Here is a 20,283-nt window from a genome sequence, read left to right as displayed (position 1 = left end):
GCAGGAGAAGTTAAACTGCTCTTCTGCAGAGACACAGGAAAGAATGGTGCTCGTTGCTTGCATTGCCTTTGACAGGAGGCTTACAATGGGCTGTGGGCATTTTTACTTATTTCTTTTTCCAAATAAGGGCTCCTGGTCTTCAGGATAATAAGTGAACATTGCTGGGAAATAAAATCTTCCACAGGCACTACTGGAAATAACCGCGGGTATGGACAGATTAGCATTTTCATGTGTGCAAGTGTCTCCGTGCTGTTTAGCCTGGAGAACAGGAGGCTGAGGGGAGATCTTATTGGTCTCTACACTACCTGAAGGAGGTTGTAGCGTGGAGGGGGTTGATCTCTTCTCCCAAGTAACACGTGATAGGGTGAGAGGAAACGGCCTCAAATTGCCCTAGGAAAGGTTCAGATTGGAAATTAGGAAACATTTCTTCCCCAAAGGGCTGTCGGGCACTGGAACAGGCTGCCCAGGGCAGTGGTAGAGTCACCATCCCTGGAGGGTTGAACAGACCTGGAGATGAGGTTCTCAGGGACATGGGTTAGTGCCAAGGGTGGGGTAATGGTTGGATTTGATGATCCTGGGGTTCTCTTCCAACCAAAATGATTCTCTGATTCTATGATTAGTGCCCCCGCTGCAGGAGGAACCTCACACAGAACTGGGATTTGCTTGCCCACGAAGTTGCCCTACCTGAACCACCCCAGCAGCCACGCTCTGAGCAGCTGGACTGCTCCCGATGTGCTCATCCTTAGATGCTCTTCTTGGCTAGAAAAGAAAACATAGCGCTAACTGGGTACCTGTGTTAGTGCATCCTCTTTTAGGCTTTTTCTAAAGTGATGAAAGTTGTTCTCCTAGGAGTGTTTCCCACACACACGTGCCATTGGGAGGTGGAAAGTGCTGTGACAGTTCACAGACTGGGGTGGTGACTGCGAGGGCAGGAGGACGGTCTGCGCCTGGCTGTCAGGTTGAGTTCCCCTCTCTCTGTATGTGTTTCCTCTGAGTAAACCCCCACTCTTCAACAGTCAGAAGAATGCTTTCTTTTAAAATTTTTACTAACCATTCCAATTTGAAGACTCTGAGCCCATTCATGTTTGTCAGATCAGGACTGCTGCGGGGGCATTTGCCACTGGTAGTTCGTTAGGATTGTCAAGCAAAGGAGAAGGAAATTCTTCAGAGCTTCAGATTAAACTTTGCAAGTACATTCCATATGGGAAAATTAGCCCTTTTGTTCTTCAGAATATCTCAACTTGTCTTTCAGTCTTTTATGATGATTCATTTAGAGTGGAGAGAAAGCTGTGAAGGGGTGATTAATCTGTCTCACCATGATACAAGTGTTTGGACATAAATCCCTGTGCATGTACCTCTGAAAAGCACTAGATTGAAGGCTCATGACAGAGCAAAAACAACGGGAATGTAAGGGGACACTTAAATGATTCTTTGACCCTTGATCCATATTAAGTGTCCTGTGCACCTGAGAGCTCTATTTGGAATTCATCCATTCTCCCCTTTTAACCCAGGGGAAAATTGAGTCGTAAACACGGTTGCAACATCAAAGGCAGGCAGCAATGTGTCCTGTGTGGTGTGTGGGCAGAGATGGAACCTGAGGGGATATACCAGAGAGGACTCATCCTCACCTGCCCCACCGCTCACACTCTCTCTTTTGAGCATCCTCCATAGGTTCCTCTTAGCAAGAGGATCCCAGAAGAGATGACTCTTTGGCCTGGTTACCAGAGCACTGCCACTGCCATTTTAGTCCTGTTTTGACTCCGTATTCTGCACAGTCCCAAGCCAGCCTAGCTCATCCTAGCCTTCCCTTCTCCAGATGTTGAATGACGGCAGCAGTCAGGCTTATCTGCCTTCCAGGGCAGTGATGAGGAATGCTCAGCATGCGTGGGGCACACAAGAGGTGAAACCACAGAGCATAATTACAGGGTGAGAGTTCAGATGCTGCAGTACACCACAGAATTCCTTAGGCAGTGAGAAAACTCTGGAAACCTGGAGCAAAGTCCTCCTATAAAACAAATAGTTACTGAGTAAACTTACTTCTGCCGCCCTTTTCTAACTCTTGTTTCGGTTCTGGGGATTCTCAGGTAAAGTGTGGCTACGGTGTGTGCTTCTCCCAACACAGACGTGAATTCTGAGCTTGAAGACCAAAAAGCAAGATTAAGCTTAGATGAGCCTGCCCACCACTGACGAGCTCCAGCCAAAGTGACACCAGTTGCTTCTTCTCACCTCCAGCTCCTCTGGAGTGATGACTGGTCTTGCAGCACTTGCTGAGGAAAACAGGTCATTTAGTTTGAACCTATTTGAAATTATAGGCCAAATGATTCATACAGCTAAACTGCAAATTTCCCCATGCATTGGACAAGCCCTTGAACACACCCTTTCAACTGGGCAGTGTTATTTTCTCTTGCTTTCTCCCAGATTGCTGCGTGGAGTTGGGCTCTGTTGCTGATCTTGAGATAGCATCTCCCAGAGGGGCCACAGCTCCCGTAGGAAAACGTGGTCTGGATACACCTCCTACAACACAATGATGCTTAAATGTGCCTGTAACTGTATCAGAATACAGTGTAGCCCAAAGGGAGCATCCTGTGGCACAACAGGCAATTGTAAGTACTTCGAGATGGGTTTTATTAAACGGAGGCGTGTGCACTGTTGTTGTCATTTTTGAGAAGCTCATTACAGGCTTCTGCAGCCCAGTCTTGCTCTGGGGAAGTCATCTCAGCAGAGATTCTGTCACTTTAGCGCTCACCCTTCACTCACACTGGGATCACACAGTCCTGAAGCTCTGCCTGCACCACACGGCAGCTTTCAGGGTAGTAAGCTGTGTTTCTGTTTGAGGAGAGCAGCTACACAACAGCAAGAAATCACTGGGTGAATCACGAAAGCAAATAACCTACAGTGTCTCATGCTCTAGAGGAAGCCACAAGCTGGGACTTGGCAATGCGAGTGCGGCTTTTATTTTGTTGTCAGATGAAACAACGCTGTTGAGCCAGGAAGCAGCTAGACCACAGCAAACTAAAAATAAAGAGACAGTAAGGCTGCCCACGGGTGATGTATCTGACAGTGCACACAGGAGCTGCAGTGGAGGGGTTTGCTTAAAATGTTTGGGTTAGGAAAGGGCCAGGGGATACTCAGAGGTGTTTTCTCTCCTCCCCACTCAGAGGATGAGACTTTCTTTGTTTCATAGACTTCCCAAGGATGATAACAGAGCAATGCTACTATAAAAGCGGCAAAACCATAGTCCTGCACCTCTCTTTTAGGCAAAGAGCGGTCGGAACTTGTGGGGACTGGATACACCTTTAGCACAGACACACAGAAGCAAGAGCATCTGAAATCAGACATGTAGTGTCATCTAATGTGAGCTGTGAAAACATGACAAACCAAACCTGGGCTGATTGTAGCAATCTATTAGTTTATCTAACTGTTTGTGGGTTTTTTTTCTGTAGTCAGATTTAATTGTGGTATGATCAGTGATATGAAACAGGCAGGTAAGTGCTGTGCTGTAACCCAGAGCTGAGTGCAGGCACTGTCTGGCTGGGGGAGGGAGGCAGTGCAGATGCGCCTTCATCACTGCTCTGTCTGTGGACATCACTACATGGCCATGTTGGTCTGCAGTAAAAATTGCAAAAGTATGGTTATGGTTCCTCAGTTCCCCCAGTTGCTCTGCTCTCTCCACCTGCTCAGCCATTTCCCCACTGCTTTAGATCCACCCTATGACAACAGATCATTGAATAAACAACAGTATGCCATCCAGTTGAACAGGATCTTTGGTTCAGGTCCTGGCTCAGCTGAGCTTGCTCTTGATGCAGCAGAGGTGGAGAGTTGAGCTCCAGCGATGCGGATCCGGGACACCCTGTTCTCCAGCCTTGCCCCATCCACCTTCTGGCATGAGCCATCCTCTTCCCTTACTCCAGCAGGTGATGAGAAGAAGGTGCAATGGAGCCAGCTCTCCCAGCTTTGCTGCAAGCTCACTTTGTGGGGGAATCCCTTTTAGGGCACTCCAGGGTCTCAGGAGCTGCCTTTTTCCTCTGAAAAGAAGTGGGCTGTGCAATCTGCCCTAGTTCTCCTAATTATTCCCTACGTACTAATGAGCAGAGGGAGAAATGTCAGTGGGTCATTCCATGAGATAGTACATCTTCTCAGCAGCTGCTTCTTGAACAAAGCCTTGCTGTTGGCCTTCACACAAGGAGGCGTGAGGCTGTAACAACGGGCCCCAGTGAGAGGGGACGCAGTGACAGAGGGAACAGAGTGCTCTCTTGTGAGCACAATGACTTTGGGCATGGAGCTGTTGGCACTGGCCACCTTCCAGACCGTGCTCCTCAACCTGTCACTGTTAACTGTTAACAGACAGCAGGACAGAGGAGAGACGTGGCATTCGTTTGGGAAAGTTAAAGGGCTTCCTCTTTCCGTGAAGGTTGGGTCTTTCTGGCTTCCCTTCCGTGGTTCTGCCTCTCAAATGAGAGATGCCCTTCATCATGAAGAGGAGTGGGCCACTAAATTTGTGTGGGGTGCCGAGAACACTGGGACTAAGTGACGGGAATTTTGTACAAGTGGTCCTGATAATCAGGACTAAAACATCCTTTATTTGAACACTTTGGTGACTAAGGGAAACCAAAGAGGAAACAGCCTTGACTGAACTGAGCTCATTTTGTTTTACAACCTGTTGTTTTGTTGTCTCAAAGATCTGTGCAATTGTCCTGTGTACTCAGTCTTTACACATATAAATCAATCCCCACGTCAAGGGTCAAGTTCTGAATGCAGAGCTGCTGAGAGGAATCCAGGACAAGTCTGTCACCATGTGAGAAAGCAGGTTTGGGCTTGTAACTTTTAACTGCTATTTCCTATTAGTGGAAGATAATTGGCAACCTCATGTAATGTTTTCAACAGCTTACTTGCTCTCCCGTAACCAGCTTTGCTTGCTGGAGGAGTCCGTCTGCGTGCAAGATGGTTGGGAGTGGAAGGACAAGGACCAGATGGTTATTAAAGAGCTAAGGCTGAGAGAACAGATCATTTCATGTTGATAGTTATGTCCATTATCTGGGGCTACTGGACAGACATCAAACTTGCTTCAAACTTTGTTCCAGGGGTCGTTTCCTTTACTAACATCCATAGCAGAACATTAGTTCATATCAGCAAGGACTTTGGCCTCAAGAAGTGTCAGAAGAATCTCTATTCTTCAAGGGAAAAACTAAGAAATAGATGTTGCGTTTACTATCAGTGAACCTTTTCTCATTAATGGTGTGCATGGTGGGATGGAGAGCGTTTTCAGCAAGTTTACAGGGGTGCCAAGTAGTGGAAAGTGAGCATATGCTGGAATGCCGCTATTCACAGGGTCCTTGACAGGCAGAAGAACAGACTGGCAGGGACTTCAGGACATCGTTACAAAGGCGCTTGTGAAGTTCTGCATGTGGGGTGCAGTGACCCCATTCAGCGTAAAAGGGCAGGCACTGAATGAACAGAAAGCAACTTTGCAGGGAAGGACCTGGGGATCCTTGCAGACAACTGGAACATTGGTCAACAGTGTGACCTTGTGGTGAAGGAGGCCACCACATAGGGAGCTGTATTGGAAAGATTATAGCCAGCAACTCAAGAGTAGTGATTATTCTCTTCCATTCAGCATTTGTGAGACCGTGTCTGAAGCACCAGCTCCAGTTTGCTCCCCAGTAAAAGGAAAACATTGACGTACTGGAGCAAGGCCAGAGGAGGGCTGTCAAAACAATCAGTACTGGAGAGTGAGATGTACAAGGAGAGGCTGATAAAACTGGGTTTATTTAGCCCTGGCAGAGTAGGTTAAGAGGGGATCTTATTGCAGTCTACAAGTCCCTAGTTGGAGGGTTTGGAGACAGCAGAACCAGGCTCTTCTTGGAGGTGGATGGTGATGGGGTGAGAGGGAACTGACATGAGTCACAGCATAAGAAATCCCAATTAGATACAAGGAAAAATGCTTTCACCATGAAGACAGTCGAATTCTGGAGCAGGACCCAGAGAGGTGGGGAAATCTCTAGCCTTGGAGTCATTTAAAGCTCAACTCAACAAGGCCCCAAACAACCTGATTGAATGGGAAACACTTTGAGTAGGGCTTTGAGCTAGATAACCTCCATATGTCCCTTCAATTATCCTTTTTGGACTAATGGGCATCCTAGCAGCTCGCATTTGGGATGTTGCTTCCAAAACTAAAGCACGGAAGGTTTTGAAATGGGTGAAGGAATGACCCCCGTAAAAGCAGCTTTTAATGGTATCTACAAGTAGGAACAGCTTCATCTTCAGGGAGATGCTTTTTGATGTCTTTGCACAATAAGAATAAGGAAGCATGTTTATTTTCACCTTTACAGGGACAATTTTTCCATAGCAACAGCATTTCATTATAGTGACTAGCTTTCCTATTGTTTATTTGTCAGATGTCTCTAATTTGGAGGAGGTTGTTTCAGAAGCTAATTACTGATGATTCCTCACCTATAAATGAATCTGCACACAGATGTGGAGTTTGTCATGCTATTGAGTTACAAATGATTGTTCCAATGCCATTTGTAAAGTACAGAAGAAAATCTCTTTTGTGTGTATAACTAACTCCTATTGAATTAAGACATAGCCTGGTTTCCTTCAGTCCATGTTTAGATAGACAACAGTAGTCAAAGGAGCACAGTCCATCTCAGGTTGGTGCCTAGATCAGCACTAACCTGGAGGAACAGCCTTATTAAGGAGTCCGGTATTCAAAGAGAGCTCTGATTTGCACCAAGCAAAGCACAAGCAGCTTTACAAAGAGAAGTAAAATGTATAAGCGGTCCATAAATGGCCTAAACCCACCATTCTATCTTTATTTTTTAATGCAGTTTGTGCCCTGCCTGTGTTGGAAACTATTGAATAAAATTGCTCTTGCTGAACTGAACAGCTACAGTATCAGGGGGAATTATTCACTAAAGCAAGCAAAACTTTTCAAAACTTCGAGTAATTTATTTTCCTTATATGTAGTGATCTGAAGTCATAGAAAGGGTCACGTAAGCTGCATGCATGTGTGTGTTTTGATCAAAACCCTGGCAGTCTCATTCTGGTTTGTGCCAAGAGTTGCTATTAACAGATTCCTTGGGCCTGTCCCAGGCGAACCCACTGCACGGTGTTTGTTAGCACGGTGTAAAATGAGCTGATACGGGGTCGAAGCCAACAAAGGGCCCTCACAAGTGAGGAATCAGTGGATGTCCCTTCATGGCCCAGGCTCTGCGAGCAGCTGGAGTTAGACTTGCCAGAATAAAGATGCAGAAACAGCCCGTATACTGCTTTTTATACTTTGTACTTCTAATGTTGAGCGTTTGATTGTTTATTTGCTCGTTCACACAGTGTGGCGTGTTGCTATAGAGCCGGGATGCCCATTTCAAAGCGGTGCATTTGCTCCATAAATAAGCGGCCATGTTGATTTTCCTGGGAGCAGCTCTGTTTGTTACGGACCACGAGCCCTTTTAAGGGCCTGTCTCACAAGTCCTGCAACTAAGGGACATCTCATTAAAGGGACAACTAAGGGACATCTTTTCTTATTAAAAAACGACGCAGAGACTTTTTTAAAAACCAAACTGTTCTCCAGCAGTGACTGCAAACACGACATTGAATATTGCAGCAACAAATCCCAGAAGCAAAATAGACAACGAATGAAGGGAAAACTCATTCTTTTTTGATTCGTATATTCAAATCCTTCCATTTTTAATTAGTCTGAGTGTTGCAGAGAAACCTATTTTGTTACAGTGTCTGGCGTTTTAAGTTAGTCACGCTCCTCCTAGTGCACATTCATTTTGAATGTGAAACAGGACATTTCTGTGTTTATTAAAACATATTCTTATTAGGCACACAGACAGGAAGACACTCCCTGGGTTATCTCATCCTTTGTTCCTGCAAATAGCATCCCTGAGTCTCTTTCACAAACGGTCAAAGCTCGGTTTTAAACCGAGTTTAGTTACTGGTAAGCACCGTTCCAGCCGAGCAGTCTGTTCCAGGCTGGTGCTCCTCTGAGAAGCTTCTCACTTTTTATCCCAGCGTATGTCTGCCCGCTTTAGGGCTATATATTCCACTGCCAATATCTTTCTGTTCTCCATCTACTAGTTACCCACAACGTCTTAGTGAAGAGCGTTTCGCTTTTGGTCTTGCATGTTGTCTGCGGGGCCTGGCAGAGCGTTAACACTCATTGATATCTCTCACTTCTGTAAAACCACATTTAAAACCACATTTATAATGTGTTTCATACATGGTTTGGGGGTTTATTTCTTAATTGCTAGAGCTCTGTGTCTCTACGCACAGAATACGTGGTTGCACCCTCTGAACGCAGTAGCTGAATGTCAGTGGGGCTGGGATTTGACTCAGGAGTTTTAGGGCTGTTTTTCCTGCTTTCATAAGAAGCTAACATGTCTTGGACTATTATTTTAGAGAATAAAAGATCATTTTAGCTGAGAAAGGGGTGTACAGGGAACTATGAAATTCATGGCTGGTGATTTGGGAAAATGATTTCAGAATTTTTAAAAATTAATCTCCATCATTGAAAGCCTCTGGCAGCGTGAGCCTCTTGGTTTCCGAGCCCCTTAGTAAAGTAAAGCAGAACACCTGCTTAGCCTCTGGTTCACTCTCCAACCCAGATGAGATTTTCCAGCATCGCAGTAACATTCCTTGAGCATCTTCCTTACTTATAAAAAGAAAATGAGGCTTGCGAAAGATCTGACCCAACCTCTGGCTGTCTGGAAGGAGTCTCATCGGAAGGTGCGTGCAGCCTTCTGCGCAGTCTGGCGGTCAGGGAGCCACTCGCGGTGGAGGGGTTTCGGTTTTGTGATGCTCTAAGGCATCGAATGACAACTCATTGACCCATTTCTGTAAGCGGCAGCCAGTCCTCAGGTGATGGTGTTCTGGCATGCGCCAGCTGTGGCCAAATTTTAGTGAACTGAAGTAGAAAAGCTTTTTTGGCTTGGTATTCTGAAGACTTCCCTGGTCTGTGATGTTTCAATAGGGCAGCAGTTTTAGTAGCCATGGATTATCTTTTGCAGGTAGTCCTTCCCATTAACCATTTCCTGTATAATTCAGGTCAGGATGGGGCTCATTATGCATCACAGTACGAGACTATACAAGAAGGTGTTTGGAAACCCACACATGGCTCTGCCACGGATTTGTTGTGGATCTCAGGAAAAACACCTTACTATATCTTAGGTTACTTGTGGCAAAACCCAAATGTGATACCAACCCACTTGCAGAGAGCTTGCAGACAAAAAGCCCTGAGCGCAAAACTATTGCTGTGAATGGCTCTTCATAGGCCAAGAGGAAGATTCAGGCAGCAAAGAGAGCGGTTTAGAATAAAATCTGTCACCAACATTTAAAGGGATGAGGCAGAAAAATATGAAATATTTAATGGCAACTGTATAGCATTTTCTTATGTCCAAATGTGAAGTATTTCCTTTGAAACTGCTAAGGGATGAGGTTGTGGATGCAGAACAATCATATGTCAGATAATTACATGCAGGTTGACTTGTTTGGTAGATACATGTCCTTTAACTGAATTTGTAACCAGGAATGCACCTGGAGACGTGCCCACTTCACAAACAATGCACAGAAGTTACTCTGTGCCAGCTAAGCCTGTGCTTTACTCCACCCTGCATCAGTATTGCCCCGTGAGTGTGAATAACCTGTTTAAACCACAAGGTGAGATTTCCTGGGGTGTTAAAACCACTGTCCTGTGGCACTCCGGGGTTAATTTCTCTGCAGATTCAGTTCCTGGGGAAAGCTGTTATAGCCACAGCATCTCTAATGCTGGGATTTATTCAGGGCTTGGCAATACTCTCCAATTTGAGAATCCTTGTTTAGCTTCAAAAATAAATTTGAATTAAAAAAAAAAAAAGTGCTGAATTGTAGATCGCACAAAGATTAATGCTCTCAGCATCGTCCCTTAAAATTGACATTCTCCACGCTGCATTTATTTTCTGGTTCTGAATTTAGGGAAGACAAAGCGTGCAGGGGGAGCCTGGCAGGTTGTTTGCTAAGGAGGAGCCAGCCTGACCTGTAGTGATGCCAAGTTCATGCTCAGGCTGGGGGAAGGGACAGAAACCAGGAGGCTCTTCTGAACCTGCGCTGCCTGATACAACCTGTCATTTTTATTACACCCCCGTGCCTTTTCACCTACACTGCCCACATTTTGAAGAGAGCTGCGAGTACATCCTCGCTGACTGATTGCAAAGTGACTTTTGCAACCCAAAAGCAAACACAGGTCCGTAACCTTCAGCTCGGCGCTTGTACCTGCGCGCTGTTTACCGAAGGGCAGAGCTGCCAGCTAGAATTCATTGTCTACTGTCAATCAGCCACGGTTTGAAATGAGTAATTGCGCACAAAAGGCAATAACCTGCCTGTTTGATCCTGACTTGTTTGGTAAATATATCCATAGCGAGGACTGCAGAGTTACAGGGAGAAGAGTTGCGGAGAAAAGTGTATCAAGCGCTAAAAAGCAGCTGGAACAATAACACTGAAATCAATCTCTACCAAGAAAGGACAGCAGCTTTTGCTGCAAGATGAATTTAGCAGAGCTATTTTCTGCTGTGCTGCTTTCCCCGTGACTTTCCCCGTGCACCATCTAAATACCACCCAGCCAGGAGCCAACTGGCCGCCCTGGGGCTCTGCTCTGGCACCCTGGGCAGGATTGCTTCATCAGAAGGGGTTTTATCTTAATTATGTTGCTCCTGGTCAGGTCTGGTAGGGTTTCAGTGAGCTATATCTCTATGGGGATGCACCCTGTTAAAAAACAAACAAAAAAACTCCACCAAAAAGCCCACCCTTATTTCAAATAATCCACCTGCTGATCACCATTGAGTTTGTGCAAAGTGAGTATAAAAAGCTGTCGGCTCGCTAAGAGCGCTATTTCCTTCATGCCTTGTCAGAAACGGGGACAAATCCAGACTAATGAGGGTAGCACTGCCATGTGGCAATGGGAAGGAGCAAAGGAAAAAGAGAAACTCTCTTGAAGTCTGTGGGAAAGCTCCTTTCGGACAGGTTGACTGAGAACTGCAAGTGCAGCCCATGGGGAGAACTGACCCTCAACACAGGAGTTTGGGAGCTCTGGGTTGCAGATGACCCTAGTTGGTACAACACCTTGCCAGTGCTGTAGAAGATGATTCCCACTTTTCATCAGCATTCTTATTATTCAATTGCTGAAAAAATTATGTAACCAAAATATCTGTGCCAAGATTGCTTTGGAATAGAGGAATGCTGTACTTTGCCGCCAAGAATCTCACAGACTAAACAGAACCCACCGGGGGCCCTCGCTCTATATGGGAACTTGTGTTTATTTTAACATGTAAATAAATTGGGTGAAAAATAGCTCTTCTTTTATTTTTTGATATTGATGTGGTTTCCCAATGGGTGGTCTGCATGGAGGGGAAGCTTTTGAAGACAGCTTGAAAGGAGGTTGTGCCTGTCCCTCAAGACATTAGTCACCAGCATGGAGGGACTTGCTACATGATCCAGCTTTCATCTTCGTTCCTTCTTGCTGCCTAATCCACTGTTAGCAGGGAAGAATTAGAACTGTCTTTCCCGAGATGAATCGATTCGATTGTTTTCTCAAGGATCAAAATATTCAAGGCACACATATGGATTTTGCAGTGCTGGCTTGGCGATGCTGGGATGTGTTGGGCAAGGCTCCGTGCTCGGAGATCAAGAGGTGGGTCATTAACTTGCAGCGCTCTTTGGGGAGGAACAATCAGGAGGGTTGTGCAAACTCTCCGGCAGGGCAAGTGAAACCATCTTTAAGCAAATAGAAGAGTGAGAAATGAATGGCCTTTGTTAAGGGGAAAAAAAAATGGACATGTTTTCTAGTTAAACAGACTGTCATTTAGGACTTAATCGCGTGTGCGTGTTGGGGAGCCAACTCACATGCCAGCCGTGCTTTGGAATAAATGGGCAGGGAAGGGGAAGGGGAGTGTGCAGTTCCACTCCAGTGCTGGCTTTTCCACTGAAAACCCTGACGTTTTGAATTGGTGCCCCAGCTGTTTTAAAGCTGGAACTTGGATCGGAAAGTTAATGCAAGTGGACTTTCATCTATGTTTTCATCTGGGAAGAAATGAAATTTCTACCCTTTTTAAAAATTTATTGTACTAAAACAAGATGAGAAAATTATATACATGTAAATTAAAATAGCAGGGAGATTGTCCTTGGTTGCTTTCCTCTTCCAGTGTGAAACTTTAGCTACCATTAGTTATATCTTAAGTTATAACTGGAGAACAGAAAGGAGGCCCTTCTCTTTCTTTAAAATCAGCTACATATAGGTCAAGCAAACTGGTGAGACCCTGGATTAACTCCAGCAATGCCCATGTGTTGTTTTCTGCGATATCTGAGCGCTGATACTGGCTCTGTGTCATGACACAATAAGTCTTTGAAGCCCAGCTCTGATGTTAAATAAAGTCACCCCAACTAAACTTCAGGAAATTATCTGCTCCTCCTGAAAGGGCAAAATCTCAGTGGAACACTGCAAGAATAACAGTTAAAATTTATTATAGGGCCTTAAATAAGATCACTTAGTGCCAGGTTATAAGACTCCTTAGAGGCACCATAAGTTGTGCCTCACTGATTGTATGTCTTACATTTATGTTGTGATTCTCATCCCATGGGAAGAAAGATTGGATGGGAAGCATTTCCCCCGTCACCAAAAGAAACTTTTGGAGAGGAACAAAACAGCTGCTCAACCATCAAAGCCGGCTTTGTGCAGCATTTACAAACCATTGATCCCAGCAGCCTGGCAGAGAAGGGCATTCCCTTCAGCTATATGTTTGCTTTAATGTTCTTGAGGGCTGGCTTGGGAGGTGGCGTTGCAGAAGGGGCTGAGGAGGAAACTGGGATATTGTTGTGTATGAGATTTGTGGAGAAGGAACTGGGCTCCATATTCCTCTTTCATGGGCCTTTGCATCCACCAGCCATGCTGCAGCAGCATCCTGATTTCATGATGGAGCAACAACGCTCCCCTGCCCCATCACTATATGATGTCCCAGGCAGCACTTATGTTTCTAGTCTGGCCACGGTGACTGCTGTTTGTAAATGCAGCCTATGAAGAGCTCATTATTTTGCAACACAAACACTCAGATGGGTTTTTTCAGCATGTTTTCAAAAGCAGCATGATGTTCCAGGAAGACTTCTAAGGAAACTGTAATTCAGAGCCAAATTCAGCCACAGCATAAGAAACGGGCAAGTCTTCCAAAGCCAAAAGAACCGTGTTTGTATCCATTAGAGATGAATTGGCTCTTAACATTGACAGAAACAGTTTGCCTTGTCGGACAGAATTAACGGCTGCTCTGATATGTACCAGGTCATTTTGTTTGTCATCTCTGGAGCACAGAAAAGATTTTAAGCAGCTTCAGCAAGATGACTGGTTCTCTGCTCCCCAGCAATAAGGCACAAATAATTTTAGTATGGAAAATTGCCTGTTTCTTTTTTATTTTTTCTTTCTCCCTAACCAAGACAACAAACAATATAACTCTGTGTGTGCTCTGTTCTAAAAATACCTCAGCTTTGCAAATGTGTCTCTGATGTAGGAGGGGAAGGCTTTCAGTTTGCTGCACTCTTTGTGTGAGGCAAGTGAATAAAAACTATCCAGCAAATGCTGAAAGAAAAATGGATTTCCTAACCCAGAGAAGGAATAGGGAAGCTGATGGACTAGTGTGCTCAGGACAAGACTCCCTTGTGGTAGGAGAATCCACCTGTAATTCTTAGGTACTTGCTCCATACTTAAAACACCAAGGATGGAGAGATTCTTCTCTTGGGTACCGTATCTAATGGTTTTATAATGTGAAGGAACACCCAGTGTACTTACTGTATCCATACCAATGGTGTGAAAGAAGGGATGCTGAGGACTACCCAGATGGAGAATGGACAAAAGTTACTAAGGATAAGCATGTGTTGAGCTATATTGCAGATCCTTGAAGAACATCAAGATGGAACCAGTGGTGAGGGTGAACTCTCTCCTTTCTGTTCTTCTTGCTTCCCATCTGATGCAGAAGTAATCTTCCTGGAAAAGCCTTACACCTTAGGCTCCTCTCAAAAATGGACAGTGTCAACCTTGCCAATACTGCAGAGCAGGTTTACTCTGCGCTTTGCCCCGTAGTCCTGTTTGCTGGTGGTCCAGATCCCAGGCTCAGCTGGAGCATCCCACAGCTCCCTTCCTGCCTAAGCACTGCCTTTTCTTTTGTGAAGACCAGAGCTGTGGGATAGGATGGTGCCCAGCTAAGGCTGGGCCAGAAGGACACTGGAAAGCTCTACCTCTGAGGCTGAGCTACAAAATACACTGCAGCACAGCAGCTGAGAGATGTGGCAGCTCGATTAGAGTCAAGGTAGCGTGGCAGATCCTAGGAGAGCTCACCCTGCTTCTCAGGTAGCTCAGGTGTCTGTCCTGCCTTTGCTCTCCATCTGCGTGCAAAACGATGAGTACGTGCGTTAGCAAATGCCGTCCATTTGGTTGGAGAATGGAAAAAGATAGGGGAAGAAAAAGACTGAGCAGGCTCACTCGCTGTGTTGAGCACGTTCTCAGGGCAAGGAAGCGTCTTTGTTGAGGAGGAATCTGCAGGATGCGCTCGGAGGTGCTTCCTCTGGGCATTTGCAACTGGAACATTTGCTTTACGTGTTACTGACAACACAGGCACAGCCTGTTGACTTTTCCAGATGTTGATTGTCCTGCTTTGAAGCTTCTTCCTGTTGTTTGAGTTGTTTGTGTGTCTGAATGGTGGAGTAGATGTACTGCCTGTTAAACAAATAATTAAACATCAGGAGCTTTGAAATCCAGTATGTTTAATTAATGAGCTTTGCTCAGTTGGTGAAAAGGATGTGGACTTGATTCATTACAAAACAAGTATATTTTTTTTCAATAGTGAACTGTTATGACAATTTGAAGTGTTTACTAGTTCATTACTTTTTTTTCATTAAACCTTAAAAAAACACCCAGGCAGAAAATCAAGGCTTCGCACAACATTTGCTATGTAAACCCATTATTAGTGTCGTCTTGTGTATTGTCTCACCCACATTCTCCATCTATGTGCTTTCTCCCATCTCCTCCTCTGCAAAACTGTGCTGCTGTACAGCCTGGGATTAGAGTTAATTATTACTCTTAGATCTCGCAGTACCTTTGACCAAGGTCTCTGGTGATGCCCTGTAGTGCTGTACAAGTGCAGAAAAGAAAAGCCAAAACAGTTCTCGCTCACATGGGTTTCAATAGATGTCATAAATACAGGCATCTGCTGTAATGCCCTATGACATAATTAACTGCTGCACCAGAACTAAAACACTGAAAACTGTATCTGAAAACTGTATCTGCTTCATTTGTGCTTTAAGTTTTACTTTCAATCTCAATGCGTGTCGTATGGGGCAGAGAGGAAGGCAGAGGGGGACAAGGGTCGCTGTTTCCCAGTCTACGGGGGTTGGATATTAAAATAAACCACTGAAGCGGTCCCTTCCTGTAGCAGTGGGGCTGCAGGGTGGGTTGGGGGCCACTGCAGCGAGTTCCCCACCTGAGCAAGCTGCCGCGACCTCAGGAACATTGCGGGAGAGGGATCAGGTTGGCACGTTTGCACCTTGTGCGCTAGAAGATCCAGCCGAATTTCTGTCACCGGCATCTCCCTCCTGCGGGCTGGAGACCCGGCATTGCTTCTCCGCATGGGCCACCTGCAGAGCGAAAGCATCTGTGAGATCTTTTAATTATCCTTTTTTAAATTTCCCTAATCCAGACAGTTTAGCAGCAGGGAGGACTTATTATACTATTTGCGTGTCTCTCTCCAGCAGTATCTCCTGCTGGGGGATGAGGGCAAAAATCCTCCCTGTTCTTGGCTGTCCCACTTCAAAAAACTCGGAGTTACGTATCTAGCGAGGAAAACAAACACGCAGTGTGATGGATCCCAAGGCAGGAGTCAAGCCCTGCATTCCTCCTGATTGTTTCTACCATCGGTTGGTTAGGGAGAGCGTTTCACCCTACAGATGCCTGTGATGGTGTCCTCATTGCCATAAAAATGGATCCAAACCATCCCCTTTGCCCCAGAGTTGGAAACCTCAAACTATGTGAAAAGTCAAGATCCAGATTCTGCCTGGAGAGTTACTGCTCCCCAGGCAGATTTCTCATGTCTTCTCTCTCTGTTTTATGGCTTTTCCATAATAAATAGGGAGCAAAGGCTGAAAAAACAACATAGCCCATAATTTGTGCTCTCCTGTGCCTGTAAGCTTGAAGGAGCACCACTGAAATAGGTGAATTTACAGCAGCATAGCTGAAGTCAGCATCTGACCCCGCATTTTCCCCATCACCCCATCTTCCATAGCAAAACATTCCTGCAGAAGCTCTAAGGAGCGACTCAGCCCACACCTGAGCGTGCAGGGTCAGGCTGTGCTTGGCCAGGAGGGTTTGGCACTGGGAAAGATAAGGAAATAAGTATAGAATGTGGCTTATATAAAAGTTGGTGTTTCTTCAGGCAGCTCCCATTTGGCCTTTACTGGAAGGAAAGGGAGTGTCGACTCGCACTGTGCTTCTTATTTACATTTTTTCTCAGCGTATCTCCAATCTGGCCAGGGTAGAACTTTTTTGAGGCATGTGAGGCAACGTCTCTGCCGTCTGAGCGAGTAACAGTAGTTTGGTAGTTAAAAGCAGGGTCAAAAGGTGGGTTAAGTGATGAATAAAAAGCCCCAAACCCTGCAGAAATCCAACAAGACGCTTGTCACAGCTGTTACTATTAAACAGGTATCGCTTGGCTGCCACAGTCATAACTCTGTTATGAGCAGTATCATTGTTACATGGTAGGATTATCCCCACACTGGGGACCAAGGAGGTTTTCCAGACTTGCCTCTGTCTCATCCGAAAAGAGAAAATATATGTTGGAATGCAGAGCTCTCCTAAGAGAAAATGTTGCTCTCTCTGGACTATTCAACTCATATTAACCTGCTAAATTAGAAGTTTAAAGAAGAGGCAGGTAATGCATATGAGGTCCACAAAAAGAGCGGACTGGACCTGTATAAAAGTTGGGAAAATCTCGTGTTCCATCTGTAGTAAAAATCAGTTTAAAGTTAATAGATCCACTAGCTACACACATGGCTTCACCTCCGTACATTATTGCAACTTGTATTTTAATTGGCTCTCCTATTTGTTTCTGGTCGCTGATCCATGGAGGATGCTTGCTCTATCATATTTTGGCAGAAATTTGAGTGTGTGCATGGAAAGCAGAGCCGGTAATATGTTATTTATAACTGACCAGCATGACACGTACGGGTTTATCCGGCAGACAGGGCTGATCGCAGGGTTCATTGCCAAGAGGCCCAGCTCCAGAGGGCACCTGGCAGGACAGAAGAAGAGCAAGTTGTGGGGTTCAGTTGTTCTTAGATGGAGTGTATTTAGTCCAGCTTTCTATTAGAAGTTCTGCCTAATTTGGAGGCTGATTTTTTGGATGGCTTGCAAGAAAATGAAGTTTAGACATACTGGTTTCTTCTGGTATGACTATTGCCAGCAGATCTAATTGAAAAGCTTTTACCTTTCAGGCTGGGTAGGCAATGCTGTGTTTTGCTGATCACTAGAGGGGGTACCATCCAGCTTGAAAACAATTATCAGGCACTTCACATCCTTTGACAAGTCCCTCTGTGCCTTTAAGTGTGCCTAAGTGCCCACTGGAGAAGGCCTAGGGAGGCACACAGGAGGAGGGAGATGCTGTTTGAGACGCCCTATATGGATCCCATATGGATGGGACGTGTTTTCCGCTTCACAGTTTTCCTTAACAACCTACATGGAACAGAAACAAGCAAGGAGACTGTTTTTAAGGAAGACTCCTATTTGTGGTACATAACAGCATGTATGTGTGGTCCAGTAAACATGCAAACTTCTTTCCCAAGGTAGTATCGATTTCAAGCCTTTGCAAGCTCAGAATCGCCTGTGTCTGTGTTTGTGGCGATGCCGGCTCCACCTCTGCCAGGGATGCCGCTGTTCCCATAGCAACTCACCATCTCCCGCTTTAGTCTTTCTCTTCCCTTTGAGCAGACAAGATAATCCCCAGATACAGAAGGAGCTAACAGCGGCCAGGTGCAGTACAGTTTGCATTAACGCTTGTTCAGGAGGGCTGTTCCACTGGATCATTTTCCACCCCAGGCTGGTGCAACCGCCATCACTTGGTGTCCTCTGCTGAGAGCGCTTCACATCGTAACCGGGGAGGTTTCCAGCCCACCCAGTACTCCAGGGTAGTGTGAGAAAAGGCAGCACTCTGCAAAGCTCATGCACACCCAGGCACTGGAAGAGGCTGAGTTCATGGCTCATTAAGTTTATAGTGACCGTATCTAGTCTTCAGAATGTTTGTTTCTTGCCAAGACTATGCAGCAGTTAGCTCAGTACAGCAGCTATGATCCCCGGGGAAAAACTGATTTCCAGGGACGAAGTGACCTGCCATCCCTACAGCAAGGCAAGACAGCCCTTCTGCCCTCCTTACCCTGATGGTGAAGGCTGCAAGAGATCACATCAGTACTCTCAATTTTGTAGAGCAGGTAGAAACACAGGAGAGTATAGAATTTTTTTAACCAGTAAGGCACTTTTAAAATTGTTCTGTGCAGCTTCCTTTGCAGTTCTGCAGCACTCTTTCTGTTGAGAGATGACTGCAGGAGGAGCTCAAGTTAGGACCGTAACAGTCTAACAGGCATGCTTCTGCTAAAGCCTTTCTGGATTGCAACCGCCGCTTCAAATGACTGAGATGCAGGCTCTCCTTTTCCCCTATAGTTGGCCATGGCCAGAGCGAGGGTGATCGCATGGTTGTCTCCGATTTCCACGTCTTCGTCAGGGACAGTTTGCAGCACATCGATCTCATGAAGAAGGAGCACCCCGAGCTGCCCGTTCTCATTCTGGGGCACTCCATGGTAAGCACCAGCCCCTGCCCTCCCGGTAGCACCCAGGACACGTGCCATCCATCGTGTGGATGGTTGGAAATAGCCCACAGCAGGAAAGAAGAAGAAAAAGCTACAAGCAAACTTCCCTTCTACTTAATTGACTGACTGAGTTGCCAGCATGCCTTACCCCATGAGACCTGTCTTGAGTATAGTCAATCTTTAACTTTTTCACCCGGATCATGGTCCCAATTAGTGCCGTTTGCAACAATGGGCCCGTTTTTTTTTTTAATAGGATTGTTCATTCATACCGAGTACGTGATAAGTTCCACCACATCCCTGCAGCATTGGGCTTCTCCTTTTATTTTATCCAGTAACCAGGATGTTAAGCCCTCCAAAGCTTTGTGAGCAGCTCAGGGGATGAAGCACGAAAATACCCTGTAGCCTCATTCTGTTAAACAACCTAAACAAGAAAATGTACCAGGGATTAGGGCTGCAAAAACAAAGGCACTGATTTGGTGGACAGATCTGAAGTCTGATTCTGACAGCACAGGCCAAATCCCTTTATTCAAGCTAGCAATATTCCCACTGATGCCATTGATCTGCTCTCCCTGCCTTCCCAGTGGAGACAAAAAAACGAATAAGTGCTTTGGGATTCAGGCCGTGCTCAGATAAACAAGTATCCTTGCATAAGAAGGCATGGCCTGCTCCGGAGGGCTCGCTGCACTCCAAAGCCGCCCTAACAAGGAGCTGATTTCCCAGTGAGGCCTTTGAGATGCTTCTCGCTGCTGCTTCATTTAACAAGCCCCTGCTTCTCCGGCAGCGTGGAAGTTCACCAAATATTTCCCTTGGTAACTAATCCCCTGCAAACTTTCCCCAGTGAGACAGCCGGGTCCCTTCTGTCCCCACCGCCCTCCCGCCATCGGCCCCTGTCCCTGCGCAGGAGGGCCCGGCCTGGCTGGTGTCCAGCTCTGAACCACGGGCTGGGTGCTCGCTGCCAGGCCTCGGGCACAGCGCTGCTGGGGACACTGTAGAGGAGAATATTTTAACTTCCAGTAATTAGTGAAGATTTTGGCGTGCCGGGTGGCCATGTTGCGTTGCCCAGGTTACCAGTGCCACGAGCAGGGAGCCAGCCTGGCTTCACAGCATCGTCCCCATGCAGCACCAGGCTGACAGAGCCTTGACACATTTTCCAAGTCCCACCTGAACTACCACCACTTCAAACATTTTCTTCTTAGTCTTTTTTACGGGGGAGGACACAAGGCATCCCGGGGAGTTGATGGACATTGCGTGGAATTGAGTTCAGTGTGATGTGAGGGGTTTATGGCATGAAAGCAGAAACCAAACCTCTTCTCCCCCACAAAAATCAGCCACTTCTGGTGTCCTTACTCCCCCAGCCTTCCTCACTGACCACACTGCACTCCCCTGGGGCAGAAGTAATTTCCTTGTTTGGACTAAAAC

General features: G+C 46.0%; 1 protein-coding gene across 5 annotated transcripts in view; it reads left to right on the top strand.

Annotated features, from left to right (window-relative positions):
• MGLL (monoglyceride lipase) overlaps window positions 1-20,283 on the top strand; it is a 97,245-nt gene that overhangs the window by 63,191 nt on the left and 13,771 nt on the right. For all 5 annotated transcript variants that reach the window (XM_065075674.1, XM_065075678.1, XM_065075677.1 and 2 more), the window contains one exon: window positions 18,719-18,855. In XM_065075674.1, the coding sequence (XP_064931746.1) occupies window positions 18,719-18,855 (137 nt within the window). The remainder of the gene's footprint in view (window positions 1-18,718; window positions 18,856-20,283) is intronic.

This window comes from Columba livia, chromosome 10 (genome assembly GCF_036013475.1).
Source record: "Columba livia isolate bColLiv1 breed racing homer chromosome 10, bColLiv1.pat.W.v2, whole genome shotgun sequence".
NCBI lineage: Eukaryota > Metazoa > Chordata > Aves > Columbiformes > Columbidae > Columba > Columba livia.
This window is presented reverse-complemented; position numbering and strand designations above follow the sequence as displayed.